This window comes from Cucurbita moschata, unplaced genomic scaffold, assembly GCF_002738365.1.
Source record: "Cucurbita moschata cultivar Rifu unplaced genomic scaffold, Cmos_1.0 Cmo_Scf00034, whole genome shotgun sequence".
Lineage (NCBI taxonomy): Eukaryota > Viridiplantae > Streptophyta > Magnoliopsida > Cucurbitales > Cucurbitaceae > Cucurbita > Cucurbita moschata.
In genome coordinates this window covers 846544-862195 of record NW_019268550.1, presented here as the reverse complement: position 1 = coordinate 862195, position 15652 = coordinate 846544, and the positions used below count along the sequence as shown (strand labels likewise).

The window sequence follows — 15652 nt, the reverse complement described above, 5'->3', positions numbered from 1 at the left end:
TAAAAAAAAAAAAAAACAAAAATGAACGACAGCTTTCTATAGATTCGTGATCTCATAATTCAAACTCACATGCAGTGTTGTTCCATGTTTATCCCTTTGGACTTTTTTTCCATTTTATTTTAAATAATTTATTTTTGTTTTATTCTTTATTTTGTATATGTCCAGCCCTTCAATCAAGGAATGGAGAGGGCCCTACTTTGCTGTCCTCCTTTTCAACATTTAATTTTGTTCCTCCCTTTTCAAAGATAGAATTCAAAATAATGTTGATAAAAAAATATATATATTATTTAATATTTGAGCGACAAAAATGGCATAAATCAAAATGTAAATATTAGGTAGAAATAAATATTTGTATTTAATGATTTTAAGCTTGTGGATGTTGGTAAAAGTGGGAAGTGTAATCATATTATAATTTTGGTAAAGTTGAACTTATAAAGGAAGTTTGGTAAAAAATCAAAAGGAGTTTGTAGATATACACAAGCATTAAAGACGTGTAAAATCAAAGCCTTTCTATGCTTTAGTGGCTTAGGCACACATCACAATGCTTACATTTTTCTATTGTGACAAGGAATACACATCCATATATGATAATAACAAAGAAAAGGAAAACGAAACAAGAGTATCTATTACAGTTGCACACAAAATACCCTAAAACAGAGCAAGCACTACATCCTTATGGTTGCATTTACCACTTCAAAACACTCAAAAACTCTCTTAATATACATCAAACTCTTGACAGATTCATCTAATTCATCTTCAGATGCAGAAGCAGTGTAGGGATTCGAAGAACCTGAAGTCGCATCTCTAACTTTCATTTTCAGCGTACTTGTTAATCAGAGACAACGCATTGCTTATGACTCGAGAAACATCCACGATGCGAGCTCTGATCGAAGACTTAATTCTTCCGTTCAGCGCGGAGCCGGCAAATCCGTCGGAGCAAGTGTTTTCGTCGGTCATGGCAGCGCTCACCCAAGTCTCCACGTTGCTCATGTGCCATTGGAAGTCCTTCTGCTTCGATCCGCTAACGCGCTTCAGTTCCTCGACTGATTTGCTTAGTCGATCCACGGTGTCGCCGACCTCCTCCATACAGTCCCTCAAGGCCGCATACTCTCTCTTCTTCAAGCCACTGAACTTCGTCATTTTCCAGACGAAGGATCGGGTGGATTGAGCGCGTGAGAGGCTCACGACTAGGGCGGTTTGGACTAGTTGGCGAGGGTTTTGTTGGATTGTGGAAGCGAAGGTTGAGAGGGATTGGACGCAGAGGTCAGGGTAAGTTGCGGCGCTGCACTTCGATTTGATGAAATTGGAAGCTCCGCCGTTACGGGCGGCGCTGGTGGTGGCGGCGATGGTGAGAATGGAGAGGAGGAGGAGAAGGGAGGCGGATTTCGCCATTGCGAGATCTGCAGAAACGCAAAGGGGAAGAAGAAGAGATGAAGGGTTTGTTTGTCGACCGAAAAATTGGGGGTCGTGTATTTATAGCGAACGGGAGGAGGTCTGAACGCAATGGCAATCCGTGTAATTTGTACGTTTTGTAATCGCGCTGCCTTCTTTTTTTATGTTCACACTTTTTTTCTTTTAATTTATCATTAAATAATTTTTTGGTTTTTTAAATTATGCTAATTTTAAAAAAAAATATTATTCATTTATTTTCACAATTTTTATGTCGCTAAATTTCAAAAATAAAAAATAAAAATTTTAAAACTATTTTTTTTTTAATTTCCAGAAACTTACTAACCAACAAATTAATCAATAGATAAAAATAAGTACCGAAGAAATATTGTTATAAAAAAATGCAGTAAAAATTATTTAAAAATTTCATATAATATAATGCAATGACTATATTAATTTATATTTTCTTTATAAAAGATGTAAATAAACATTTTTGAATTATTTCGCTTAGTCACAATCTCCATTTAATACAAAATCATTAATTTATATGGTTCACCACCGCCTAGATTGTTGAGAGTCATTTCTCAACTATGTACTAAAACTAATAATTATGCTTTATACACAGGTTTATATTTTTATTTAATTAAAATAAAATAATTTAGAATATCTAATTAAAGGGTTAAAATCCTAGTTTGGTTAAATGTTAAAAATCAAATCAATGAAAAACAATTAAAAATGAGTTTATAATAACAGAGCATTTAGGACTGCATGAACAAAGATAGAGACTTGTTGTAACGGAAGCAACAAAACAGTCAAAATCATAATTTTTTTTATTTTTTATTTTTGCTACAAAACAAAAATTATTAAAAGAAGAATCTTTTGATGTGTCAACTTAATTACAAATATCAATTTTTCATTTGTACATAACGAAAGGCATAGTGGATATGAAATTAGAGGTCATTAAAAAGAAATAGAAATAGAAAATAAAAGGGGATTTATCTGAAAATGCATTTCAAAAAATGGGATGAAAGTCAAAGTAAAATAAATGGGTAGATGAGAATAGGATTTTCTGTCCAAAATATATTTATATATAAAGAAAGTACATAAATATTTTTGAAAAAATATATACCAGAGGGACCAATATTTGCCTGCCGACATTACACAGACCAGCTCACTAGCAGCTTCATGCTTTTGTCGGCTTTCACATGATATTTATATTTATATTATTAATATACTTGAAAAAACTGTATAAAATTTTCTCTAACAAGTTTTAATTTCCTTAAATATTCCACCATCACCGCCTATAATTGAGTTGATTCATTTTATTCTCGAATATTTTAATTTCGTGTTTTTTAATTGGGCATACCAGTCAAATTAATTCACATGTTTTTTTTTTTCTCTCTTTCTATATTTGATTACTTTTATTTGTAAATAAAATAATTGAATAACTTTAGGTTAAATGATAAAATAAAATAAAATAAAATAAAAAATCGAAAGCAGGTTTTGAAGGGGATAGTACTATAGATAAGCTGCAATCGTAATAATAATGTCTGGACCCTCCCTTCAATTCAATAATTGTTTTTTTCATTTATTTATAAATAAAAAATCTTGTGACGTGTCCTTAAATATCATTACAACCATTAATTTTTCACAACTATATTTCAGTTTTCTTTTCAAAAATATTTACAAAACTACATAATTTTGTTCATAAAAAATATATAATAATAGTTTAAATTATTAGAAAATAATGTAATGGAAGTTTATAGTTGGAAGTTGAAATAAAATTGGATTTGAGTTTCAGTCAATGTGTGCTACCTTGGTGGGGCTGGGACGTCAAGTCTACAGTCAGGGTGTTCTTAAAGTAAGTCGGTTCCATTTCTTGCCTATATTATAAGCCTATAAGGTGATTAATTAAAATGTAATTATTATAATAATTACACATCAATTTGGGATAAAATTTTGTTTTCCAAGATTTTGCATCATGCGGTGGCCTTTGATTCCCCTATTATAAATTCGTAGTTAAAGTTTAAGGCCTTGGATTCTCTCACAATTATTAAACTAAAAAATGTCTTTTAATTTTTATATATGAAGCTTGTTGGACTAGTTTAATCCTAATGGTTCTTTTTTTTATTAACATTTGAATTATGAGTTTGCATTAAAAAAAATTAACTAATTATTTATGTCTAATAAAATTTTATTTTAGCTTTTGTGTCTGCAATTGTTAAATATTTTTCACAGGAATCATGAGCGTGACCAAAACAAAAAAACAAAACAAAGCTGTAATTAGGGAAATGAACTCACAATGATCTTCAACGGAAATGAAGGGTAGCTCTCTCCAGGCACAGACAGGGATCATCCTCCACGTAACTTATAACGTAAGCCGATTAATCAACAACACAACACTTTCATACTCTAACCTGCTTCTGAACAAAATTGATTCCCGTCAAGAAAAAAAAAAAAAAAACAATGTTTGGGAGCTGATCAACAACGTGTGGAAAACAGAAACAAAATACCTCAAAATGAAATGATGAAAAAACTGGATGAACTTGTTTGTATATTTCATCCACTGTTCCAACTCCATTAATCTGCAACATTTTCGCAGTTAACGAAGGTATGAATTTGGATTCAATAAGCTCAAATAACTGGTCAAGGCAAGTAATAATAGCAGCATGCCTCCAACACTAGAAGGAGTTGAATAAAATACCTTGTAAAGCTTTCCCTTCTCCAGATAATGATTGACTACAGGAAGATTTAAGGCCGTGAAAACTTTCAGCCTTTTCTTGATTGTGTCAATGTTGTCATCAACTCTTCCCTGCAAAATATGTCATTTTGAGATGGTAACGGTGAGAGAGATTTCGACACCGAAAGATTAGTTACCTGGTTACGATTGAGCACCCGCTTCACCATCTCATCTTCTGGACAGTCAAAGAAGAGTACAACGTCTGGTTCTGCCCCAAACTGCATCATGAATGACAGAACTGTATTATACACCAAGCAGGTCTCTCAAGCATATATGTTAAATTGCAAAAATGTGGAATATGTGATTTTTCATCGTTAGATCTCAGTATTTGTGAGATCTCAGTTAAAAGGAGAACAAAGCATTCTTTAATAGAAATGTGGAGAAGCCGGAAAAGGGAAGCCCAAAAAATACAATATCTTCTGACAATGGGCTTGGGTTATTACAAAGGGGTGATGTGCCCCAAAAAGGAAGTTGAGCCCCAAAAAGGGCGAACACGAGTCAATGTGCCAGTAAGGATACTAGGCCCCAAAGGAGATGGATTGAGAGGTCCCACATCGATTGAAAAAGGGAACAAGTGTCAGCGAGGACATTAGACCCCAAAGGAGGTGGATTGTAAGATCTCACATCGGTTGGGGTTGGGGAGGAGAGTGAAGCCTTCTTTATATGGGTGTGAAAATCTCCCCCTACCAAACGCGTTTGAGAAGTCCAAAAGGAAAAGCTCAAAGAAGACAATATCAGCTAGCAAGCGGTTAGAGTTGATTTATTAAAAAAAAAAAAATCTTCACCACAGGAAATAAGAACTGAATAGAAAGAGTATGGTATAGAAGAAACTTACAATTTGTTCGAATGCTTTCCTGTTGTCCTCACTCCGTGGGAACCCATCAATGAGAAATTTATAATTGTCACTTAATTCCATTTCCTTTTGAATAAGTTTGATCGTCAACTCCGAAGGAACTATTTTTCCTTCCTTAATTGTGTTGAGAATCATGATGCTGAAAATAGAAATTCACAATCAATAGACATCGTCAGAGGTTAGATGGATATGGAAGTTTTCTCAATAAGGAAAACGAAGCATAATTACCCATCTGCACTATTAGAAGCTATTTCCCTCCTTAATAGCTCTCCAGCACTCAAATGTGTAAACCCAAAGTTCTCAACAATCTTCATACATTGTGTACCTTTGCCACTTCCAGGGCCACCTGAAAGCATTGCCAGTTTTAGTATATTCAGGCCTAATATATAAGCATCTAGGCCATCTCATTGAAATTGAGGACATCCTTTCTTCTGTTCTTCCTTACAAGAACCCTTTATTTATGCAAATCCTGACATTTCCGTATTGTTTAGCCATACGGTATAGCCAGTATTGTGGGCATGAGAATTTGATGTTTATGATACTGTACCCTTCGAGCATGAGTTTGCCTTTTGTTTTTCCAAAAAAAGGCCTCATACCTATGAAGATGTATTTCTTAGGTATAAACTCACGATCCCCTTAATTAGCTAATGTAGGACTCCCTCCCAATAGTCCTCAACAATCATCCCCTCGAACAACCTCCCTTTAATCGAGGCTCAACGCCTTGTATGGAGCCCTCAAACAAAATACACTTTTTATTCGATATTTAATTCACTTTTGACTACGTTTTTTTAGGCTGAAAACATTATAATAGGGACCTCCACGACAATGAATTAATAAACTCTTAAGACACATTACACCCCCGTTTCGTTCAGTTCCTCATCCAGCTTCATATTAAGACAGAACAATACATGTACTTGGAATATTGAAGAACCCCCACTGAGAAACAAACATGGCGATTTTGAAGCTGACTAAGCAAGGTTCATATGTCATCGCTAGAGCTATGAACCTTACTTTTAAATGCTTTGAGCCATAAGCCTTGGAGGAAAAGAACTCCAAAATAGATGAACTTATGTTCACCCTTGGCTTCCTAGTCACCTTCTAGATTATGACGGAACTATGTATAATTGACCACAAAATCTAAATAAAGAATCCTTCACTGTCAACAAAAATGAAGAGGAGGAAAAAGCAGGGAACATTACCTAATACAAAAGTTATGAATGGCGTTTTAGCTCTTTGATAGGTAGTTTTTTCCTGCACCCAAATAAAAAACAATCCAAAAATTACTCCAAACATGTAGACAGAATGACATAAATAAACAACAGACGTGCATATAAATCTTCAATGTGGAGCAAATGCTTCAACGTGTGATCACTAAGGTATTTTCCATTTGATTAAGAGAGGAACTGTGGCATGATATGAAGAATCCGGAGACAATAGTGAGGCTAGGCAAAATCATATTACCTTTCTGGGTATTTCAGTGGTAAATGATTCCCAACACTTAAACGTACACGCATTCTGCAATGGTATCAGCAATAAAAGAGGTAAAACTGGTTATAAGGCAAAAAAAATGAACACAGTTTTTATACGGAGCAATTTTACAGCACAAACTTCGGTGAGTCGTATTTCTTAAAAGTAGAGAAATGGAGCATGGAGAACAATGGAATCCCTAAATATTCATAAACTTCGATAAATGCGTATGGTTGTAAGAGATACGCATTATTTTTCCAATCAAAACCCAAACACGCCAATGAAATAAGTTGCTCCCAGAAGAAAGTGAAGAGCAATCAACACATTGGCTGCAGCCGCAGCCGCTCATTGCTAGCTAGCTCGAGATATCAGAGTATGCGTAATTACTTACCTTATTGACAGTGGACTTGTGGGCGAACGTCAAATGAGAGACTGAAGTAACTCGTCTCCACATCTTTTGATCTCCTGCTCTCTTCCAGAAGCTGTATTCTAGTTGAGCAAGATCGAATGGTTCATGGGATTAAAAATTTTCAGTGAGACATTTGGTCGAACACCTGAAGTGCGTAGTTGAGTTGGGCTCAAAACCAATGTTACCCACGTAGCTACAAGCTGCTGTCAAGGTCACCTCCGGAGGTTGATCATAAATGGGCCGGACAGGAACGCCATGAAACCGGCATGGAGTCGGATCCACGTTGAGACCTCGCGCAAAGGGACTTGGATTTCACCAAGGGAAGTCCACGATCATGTCATTTTTAATTTCCTACAGTATGAGCCCTAAAAATAAATTCCGTTTTTAATTAAAATTTTAATGTCATAAATAATTAATTTTCTTCAGCTTCTTTCTTTTTTGTTTCCTTCCTTACGATATAACTTTGTTATAATTTTTATTTTCTTGGCTTAAAGCTTGGAACATTACAATTCTAAAATATATTCCATCATAAAAAATTATTATTATTAATTAATAACACCACAATAATATTTATAATCACATATTATATTTATGTTTTTTTTTTGCAAGGGAAAACTTTTATTTGAAGTAGGAATATTTTACATTATTTGGATTTTCCTTGCAAGTTCCCTAACAAAATTCCATACAACTATGTCGTTCACCAGAGCTCGAACTCCTCCTCCCCCTCAAGCATTCACTATAGTCCCACCTGAACAAAACAAAAAGACGCAAATAAATAAATAAATAAATAATTATAAATATATAATAGCTTACCATTGGGGTGGATGACTTGGCCAGTTATGTAAGAGGAATCAGCGTTACAGGCAAGGAAGACGTATGAGGGAGCCACTTCAATGGGCTGCCCGGCTCGCTTCATGGGCACCTGAGACCCGAAATTAGCAGTCTCTTCCTCGTCGAAGGAGGCCGGAATCAATGGAGTCCATATTGGCCCTGGCGCCACGCCGTTGACCCTTATCCCTTTGGTGGCCAGCTGCAGCGCCAGGCCTCTAGTGAACGCCACAATTGCCCCTTTGGTGGCCGTGTAATCGAGCAGCTTGGCGTTTCCTTTGTAGGCGTTCACCGAGGTCGTGTTGATTATGGAGCTCCCTTCCTTCATGTGCTTCAATGCATGCCTATTAAACTCAAAACAACAAATCTTAGATACCATAAGATTTTCATATCGTCCAATTTAAATATGATACTGATCGAGATGTATTACTTATTTATAATCTCATGCTTGTTTACCCCCTAAATTAGCCAATGTGGTACTCCTTGCTACCTACCTGGTGGTCAAAAAGTAGGAGAAGATATTGGTTCGGAACACTCTTTCGAGCCTCTCCTCGTCGATATCTTCAATAGAGCTCGCCTTATACTGCTCGGCCGCATTGTTAACCAAAATGTCAATCCGACCGTAGGCATTGGCCACCTCATCAACCACCCTCTTGCAGTTTTCATCAAACCCCAAGTCAGCCGCTATAGCCAACGGGTTGTTGGCAGAGTCGTGTTTGGCCTTCTTAATCATTTCAATAGTGTCATTGGCGTCTTTCTCCTCCTGGGCCTTGACGTACGTGAAGGCCACAGTTGCGCCCTCCAAAGCAAAACAGTAACACACGGCCCGACCAATTCCGGAGTCCCCGCCCGCCACCAGCGCCACTTTCCCCTGCACCCATAAACCTCAAAACTGAAGACGAAACAGAGAGTTAAAGATGAAAATAGATTGAAAGGAAAGGTGCCTGAAGCTTATTGGCAGGCCTGTAATCTGGGCTGGTAAACTGTGGAGTTGGGTCCATGACGTGCTCTTTGCCAGGTTGAGCTTGTTGCTTCTGTGGAGGAAATTGTCGGCCTTCAGATGCCATGTTTCTCACTAACCCAACACCGCCGATGGCCCAACTGCGCGGAATGAAACTATTTCTAAACTCAGCACTGCGACAACCACCGAAGAAAGCAGAAGAAGAAGCTCCAATGGAGTAGGAACAGAGCCGAGAAAGCATAAACTGGAGGGGGGAAATTACGAGTTGATTGATTTAGAGATACAGGGGGGTTTTATACACGTGGAAATTCGAGAGGAATATATACGTGGAAAATGGGGTGATTGCTGAGTGTCAACGTGTCATCACCATCTCTTGCGGCTGACACGTAGGTCGAGTCTTACACACCCTCGGGCGTTCCGTGTCATCCTCCTGCGACTCCAATTTCCAATTGGCATATATTTCGATTGGCACCAAATCTCTTGAATAAATTAAAATAAAATTATGTGAAATTTTAATGAGATGTAATTTAACTAAGTATTTAAGTATTTAATCGCCCATTGTAAAATTAATCATTAAAATGTTAAAATTATGTGAAATTGATCATTATATTTTTAAAATTTTATTTTTTGAAATTAGGGTAATAAATAAATACAGAAGAAAATATAAAAACAAAAACAGAAATGTAGGGCAGCATTTGTTGGGGGAAAAAGAAGCGTGTGAGCAGAGGTAACATCAGAAAATTTAAAAAAAAAAAGGCTCAAATCCCAAGAAACGCACAAAAAATTCAAAGAAAACAGAAATTTGACGCTTTGAATTTTATATTTTTGTAGATTAATTTGAATTTGATTGAGCTACTTGTCATTATTATTATTAATCATGTAAAAAAAAAAATTATTGGAATTCGAACTAAAGAATATTTATTAATTATGGTAAATATATATATATTTTTTTCTCTTTTGAACTATTTCAAGTATGCATGCACAAACAGTAAAAAAAAAAAAAAGTAAATAAATTGTCGTTACGCTATTGTCTCATCTGTTCTCTCTAGTTGTTTGATTGTGACCCTTATCTCACTTTTTACTCGCACCACAATTGCTCTCAATCATTCCACCACCTTTACTTTTTTTTTTTTTACTTTTACTTTTAACCCTCCCCTCATTTTCTTAGATATTTTTCTATTTCCTTACTAGATTTTAGATATTTTCCCTCAAACTTCCATTTTCAAAATAAAAAAATAAAAATAATAATAATGAACAATGCTGGTTGGGTTTGATTTTTCTCGCGAAGCTTATAAAATACTCTTATAAGGAATTTTTTTTGTTCTTTTTTCAACTAAGATCTGGTAATAAATTACAATACTTTATAGCTATTATTACTTGGTTTTGTTTGACATCGACATTTTTTATTATTCATATTAAAGGATCACTGTTGGACGATCTAACTGCTACAACTAAAATTAAAATGCAACAATTATTTGAGAAAGATTTACATCTAATGTAACAATTAATGAATAAAAATAATGCATATAGTTACATAAGTGCATATAACAAATTCCATTAAATATATTGAAAATAATAATTTCATGGGGGGAAAAGTGGTTCTATTTGTTCGTTGTTTTCTCAAGCTTCATAGATACGAAATTAGTATTAGGGAAATCTTGTTATTAACACGTGATTAACTGCCTTTTAACTACTAAGTTACTGATTAACAGCCAGACCTCACAAGGCCCACAAGGCCCACAACCCCCAGAAGCCCAAAAGCCCACTCCAAAAATATACCCCCCGTCCCAAATTAAAGACGATAAAACAAAACAAAAACAAAAAAGAAAAAGAAAAAAACGGGAGAAATATTCCTCTACTACTGGTCCAGTGCATTAGGGCCAGTACAGTAATTTACCACATGATTCCAAACCCACTGGACCAAATACCTACGTCTGATCCCATTCATGTTGTACGTGGCCCCATCATGACCGTCCATCAACTGGCCCGTGTATGATCCTCCTCCTCCGGTCCCGTAAATCCCTTCGCAGAGATCGGCGATCTCCACCGGCGCTATTGGGTCCCCGCCAGCGTACCATGCGTTCACGAGTGGGTTCGATGCCAACTCCGCCACTTCATGAGCTATCACACTGATCATTCCATCCACTCCAACATCGCCGTTCGGCGATTTCATCGGCTTCAGCCCCGGAATGTAACTCGGCACCGCGAATGGGTAAGCACAAACACCGGGACAAAGCTTCTCCGAGTTCCCAATCCAAGCGTAGGGCAGTGTATAACCTACAATTGAAGGGAACGTGAAGTAATGAAACCCACAAACCTGCCCACAGAAATTCTCCACATAAACGTCATCGGAGGTCAGTAAAAGGTAGAGTCCGTTCCGGGCATTTATCGGCAGGGGCCGAGATTTCGCCGTGACGGCACTTTTAATCACCGACTGAATGGACATCCGAGTCAGCGATTTTCCATGGGAATAAAACCGGTCGTTCTTCTCTTCGCCGAGCCGGACCGTGCTCGAAATGTTGGCTCCGGTCTGGTCAGTGTAGAGCTGAACAGTCCGCCACCAGCCAGAGACAGACGGGGATTTGGAATGGGGAGCGGAGACGGAGTTGATGAACTCGCGGATGATCTTCTTTTGATTCCTCTGCCACGTGCCGTACCAGATAATGTGGACGGTTATATTAGCGGTGAGAACTGGGCCCATGTGGTACTTCAAGTGAACGAACTCCGACGAGCCCTCGTATTTCTTGGAGTCGGCGACGAGGGCGTCATCAGAGGCGTTGGATTTGGCGAGATGAGGCCAAGGGCGCCAGGCAGCGGCCGGAGTGAGGAGGAGGAGGAGCAGCAGGACAGAGATAGCGGCGGGCGGAACTAGTGAAGGTTCCATTTGGGGGGTTGAGGAAGGCTACAAAATGACAAGCGTGTGAGCTCCACATCTATTTATAAGAGAAGGGAATATATTTCAAAAATTCAAAATTTTAATGGATTTTATTAATTAATATTATTTTAAAAATAAAAGAAAAGGAAAAACAAGGCATTGATCGGCGAGGTAATGGAGGACAGTCAGATTCTTTTGAGGAAGCGAAGGGAAGAGCAAAAGTGGGGCCTACGCATCGCGGGAAAATGGATCCGGTCCGGTCCGGTCCGGTCCAGATGGGTATTTTCGACATTTCGTTATTTTGCTATCGCGTCTCTCATTTGATTAATAAAATCTATAATTGTCACATTTTAAGAAACATAATATCTAAATTAATGTAAAAGTCAAGATATGGTAAATAAATTATTTAATAGATTAATCATATAGAGATAGTATGGTAGTTATTAACAATAATTTGATAGGTGCTAAATTATTTTTTCAGTGATTTATGTTTCATGTTAATAATTGATTATTAAACGTGCTACTCACTATTTCTAATATTTACCACGTCATTTATTTTATTTTTTTTCTTAAACCGCTATATCTACGAATGTCCTTTTCTTATTTCCACTTTAATTTAACTAATATTAACATACTAATTATGATACTCATAACAATTATTTTGGTTATTTAAAACTAATAATGGAAAATATCATTAAATGTGATTCACTTCAATAAATATTCGTTTTTGCAGTTGAGAATTAGTTGGGATTTCAGTGATCGTTTTTTTAATGAAAAATTTAGATTAAAAAGTATATTAATAATTGAATAATGACGTGTAATTAACCGGTTTAATTGGAATCTCCTTCATCCGACGTGTACTTTTTTTTCCCACGTGGAAGCTTTGTTTATATATTTATTTATTATTAGAAACATGTATTTAATATTTGAGTAGTCATACTTCAATATTTTATTGAATAGGTATTAATATTATTAAATATGATTTAATGATTATTAAATGATATATATAAAATCGACTATTTTTGCCACCGTAACATTGATGTCTACTATAAATTATGGAAACAACCCAAAAAAAAATACGATGAATTAAATTAAAAAAAGAGGGCGCTCGTAACGCGAGATGGGTGACAAAGGGGTGTGGGACCGCCTCGCGGTGTCCTAAATTCCGGTGGCAGTCCTTAAAAGGAGGGCATTCTCGAACCTGTAATTTTTTAAATTTATTACAAAAAAGCAACCGGCTGACGTGGAAAAAAAGAACAGAGGGGTTTGCTCAGAAACGGACATTCGTAGTGTTAGCTCCATCAAAGTTGAAGGTGTTTTCATGATATCCGAAATCTGGACCGTCCGTTTCATCTCCGGCCCCACGGAGAATATTCTGGCGGGGGCATGTTTGAGTATTGGTCAATGTACCGATTTTTTTTAACTAAAATAATAAAAATTAATTTAAACAAGTCATAATTTTTTTTTTTTTTTTTGCGTTAATTAAGACGTTTAATCTTGATTAATTATTAATAATGAATGAATTATAATCAAAGGAGTAAATTGCGCGGGCACTGAGTAATGATGGATGAAAATAGCGTTGGCATTGTACAGCTCAGATTGATTGCGACGTCTTTGTGGGCCCCAGCTGCGATGACCCTAAACACGAACAAACTGTGAACACTCACTGGGGCCCACTCCACTCCTCCAAGTGGACCCCACTTTAGGGTAACGTGATTCAAACGCGTCATCACAAAAGTGGCGCGTTACTATTTGCTGTTCTCCACGCTCCTCTTCTCAACTAACTATATAACATATATGCCTTTGCCTTCATTTTTCCCAAGTTTTTTAATAATATGTTTATTATTTAAATTTAAATATAGTTCAATGGGTCAAAATGTTTATTAATTATTTATTGTCAAGAAAATATTAATGTATTTGGTAAATATGGAAAATAATTAAAAAATAAATAAACTTGACATTTTCTTTTGGTGGTCAAAGATGAATGAATAGTGAAATGGGTATGATTAATAAAAGTAGCAATAATAAAAAGAGGAGTATATTTAGGAATGGGAGTTGAATTGAATATGTGTATTTTAATATAAGGTAATGTAAGGCTGAAAATGGGGTCGAGTAAATGAGTTGAGTTGAGTTATATGCAAAAAATTAAAGTCCAATGTAATTAATTAGACCCACACCATTTAACCAACTAAATTACATCTCTCCTTTTACTTCACATTCTTTACACTCCATCCTTTCATTTAAAGATAACAACCCTACATTTAAATCAATAATGTTGGTACGGGTAGGACCTGTCTTTTGAAATTTTTATATATTTATAGCAATTTGTATCCCGGGGAATGTAATCTTCATTTCCAGTCTAATTTAACTAACAGAGATAAATCTTTCTCCGCACCTTCTCTCATTTTTCGTTTAAACGGGGATTCCTTATTTCAGAAAAGGTCTTTACGAGACATTCAGGTAAAATATACATATTTTTTAAAAATGATAAAAAGTATTAAATACGTCAACAAAATATTCAATTTCATGTCTAACCACTTTGCCCTACTTTGAAATTGGATTCAATTACCATTTTAGTCCGAACATTAGCTTCATAAGTTTTCAAAATTATTATACTTTGGGTTATGATACATATGTTCTCTCTCTCCACTAAAATAATTTAACCCACATCCAAATTGGTTTTCAACTTTTTACGGTAAATACTTACCACAAGTGATTTCTTTTATGAACAGCAGTAAAAGGCAAGGTTTCCCACAATCAGCTAAAAGTTATCTGAAAATCAATATTTACCCCAAAAAAGAAAAAGACGTAAAAAATGATGATTTTGAATTTTGATTGAACTAAAAGAAAAAGTAGATTTAATTAATGTTTGTGATGTGAATGATTACAAATTCCAATCTCTACGAGGGATTAATTATACAGTTTAATTATTTGAAATAACAACTAAATATATTCCTTGAAATAACAACTAATTTTAAAGATATAATACGAATTACTTTTAGACTAAAGTTAATATTTTTTAAGAATAGTTTAATCTTCTAGAAACTTTTATTACATTCCTAAACTTTCATTAATGGCGTACTGATGCGGTATATAGATTCGTGTTTATCTAATATCATAACGACTTGGCATAGAATATATGTACTAAAAAAATGGAGGACGTAAACTTAAGCTAAATTGAAGATCTCAGTTAGGTACGGGCAATTTCCCATTTAACGGCAGAGTAGCGGGCCGGCGGCCCATGGCCAATATTCAGGCCCATTAAGAGGCCCATAGGATGTATAATAACTTTTGGGTCGATTAGAGTAATAATTAAACGTATTTTATTTTTTTAAATCTTCATGAAAGTTATTTTTAGTAAAATCTTTAAATTGCAACGAGACAAAAATAATATATTAGAAATCTATATTTTTGATCTGCCGGGAGGGATTTAAAATCTTACCTACTAATGTGGAAGCGAGATGACGAATCTTAACGAACAAAAATAATTGGTGATCTGCAAAATTAATTGCTATCGCCAAAATGTGCGTACAGATTTACAGATGAACACACTGTAATGATAACACACTCCAATGAGAGTCTAGTGGGGCTAATTTCTTCAACTATGTGCGGCGCCATTAACCAACTCTGTGTTTAAATTTAGAACCAAATGCAATTTTGTTCTCGCCGTAGTTACAGAATTAAATCGATGTAAAGAACTATGGACTGGGCAGGGGCAGCGCGAACGCAGGCCCCCACTGCCACAAATTATGACGTAGGGCCTGCCACAAATCATGACGTAGGCTCTGCTACTTTGAACAGACCTTGGTCGGGCACCCCTCCCCAATGTGCAATGGAGGTCACCAACCCAGGCAATGAGCCTTCTTGATCGCTCATACACCCCGTCCAGGTAAGTGAGGAATCCGTGGCTACTCCGTTTCCTTTTATACACAGTCTGTCCATCTCATCTTCCGTCCTGTCCGATGTGGGACGAAAATAAAATATTTTGCTTTTCGAAAACTTACACTAATTCAACCCTAAAGAGGTCCCTGTTAGAGAGAGCTGAAGCCCTACTCGGAAAGGAGTTTCAAAGTGTAAATTGACTTATCTTTTGTATTTTAATTGAAGTGTAAATTTACTTATTTTTTATA

The 15652-nt window shown here is 36.0% G+C and overlaps 4 protein-coding genes and 1 pseudogene across 7 annotated transcripts; all 5 read right to left on the bottom strand.

Annotated features, from left to right (window-relative positions):
* Window positions 1-522: 522 nt before the first annotated feature.
* Window positions 523-1462, bottom strand: LOC111430812 (21 kDa protein-like). The gene has a single exon (XM_023067226.1). It carries the CDS (start codon window positions 1390-1392, stop codon window positions 805-807), a length of 588 nt encoding a protein of 195 aa, XP_022922994.1. The 5' UTR covers window positions 1393-1462; the 3' UTR covers window positions 523-804.
* A 2137-nt stretch (window positions 1463-3599) lies between these two features.
* LOC111430588 (UMP-CMP kinase-like) lies at window positions 3600-7182 on the bottom strand. 4 transcript variants are annotated; one of them, XM_023066874.1, is made up of 9 exons: window positions 6841-7182; window positions 6444-6497; window positions 6182-6233; window positions 5211-5328; window positions 4965-5121; window positions 4267-4347; window positions 4094-4201; window positions 3903-3974; window positions 3600-3812 (listed from the first exon to the last, which is right to left on the bottom strand). In XM_023066874.1, the coding sequence occupies exons 1-9, from the start codon at window positions 6901-6903 to the stop codon at window positions 3795-3797; spliced, it is 723 nt and encodes a 240-aa protein (XP_022922642.1). In that variant the 5' UTR covers window positions 6904-7182; the 3' UTR covers window positions 3600-3794. The 4 variants fall into 4 exon arrangements, with proteins under 4 accessions (XP_022922642.1, XP_022922643.1, XP_022922644.1 ...); XM_023066875.1 differs by having other exon boundaries at window positions 3600-3809; XM_023066876.1 differs by having other exon boundaries at window positions 3600-3806.
* A 270-nt stretch (window positions 7183-7452) lies between these two features.
* On the bottom strand, window positions 7453-8895 carry LOC111430586 (NADPH-dependent aldehyde reductase 1, chloroplastic-like). Its single transcript, XM_023066869.1, has 4 exons — window positions 8631-8895; window positions 8181-8557; window positions 7672-8030; window positions 7453-7606 (listed from the first exon to the last, which is right to left on the bottom strand). The coding sequence occupies exons 1-4, from the start codon at window positions 8886-8888 to the stop codon at window positions 7584-7586; spliced, it is 1017 nt and encodes a 338-aa protein (XP_022922637.1). The 5' UTR covers window positions 8889-8895; the 3' UTR covers window positions 7453-7583.
* Window positions 8896-10259: 1364 nt separating this feature from the next.
* Window positions 10260-11566, bottom strand: LOC111430584 (protein EXORDIUM-like 3). The gene has a single exon (XM_023066868.1). The coding sequence runs from the start codon at window positions 11529-11531 to the stop codon at window positions 10506-10508; it is 1026 nt and encodes a 341-aa protein (XP_022922636.1). The 5' UTR covers window positions 11532-11566; the 3' UTR covers window positions 10260-10505.
* A 3665-nt stretch (window positions 11567-15231) lies between these two features.
* Window positions 15232-15419, bottom strand: LOC111430913 (annotated as a pseudogene).
* Window positions 15420-15652: the final 233 nt, after the last annotated feature.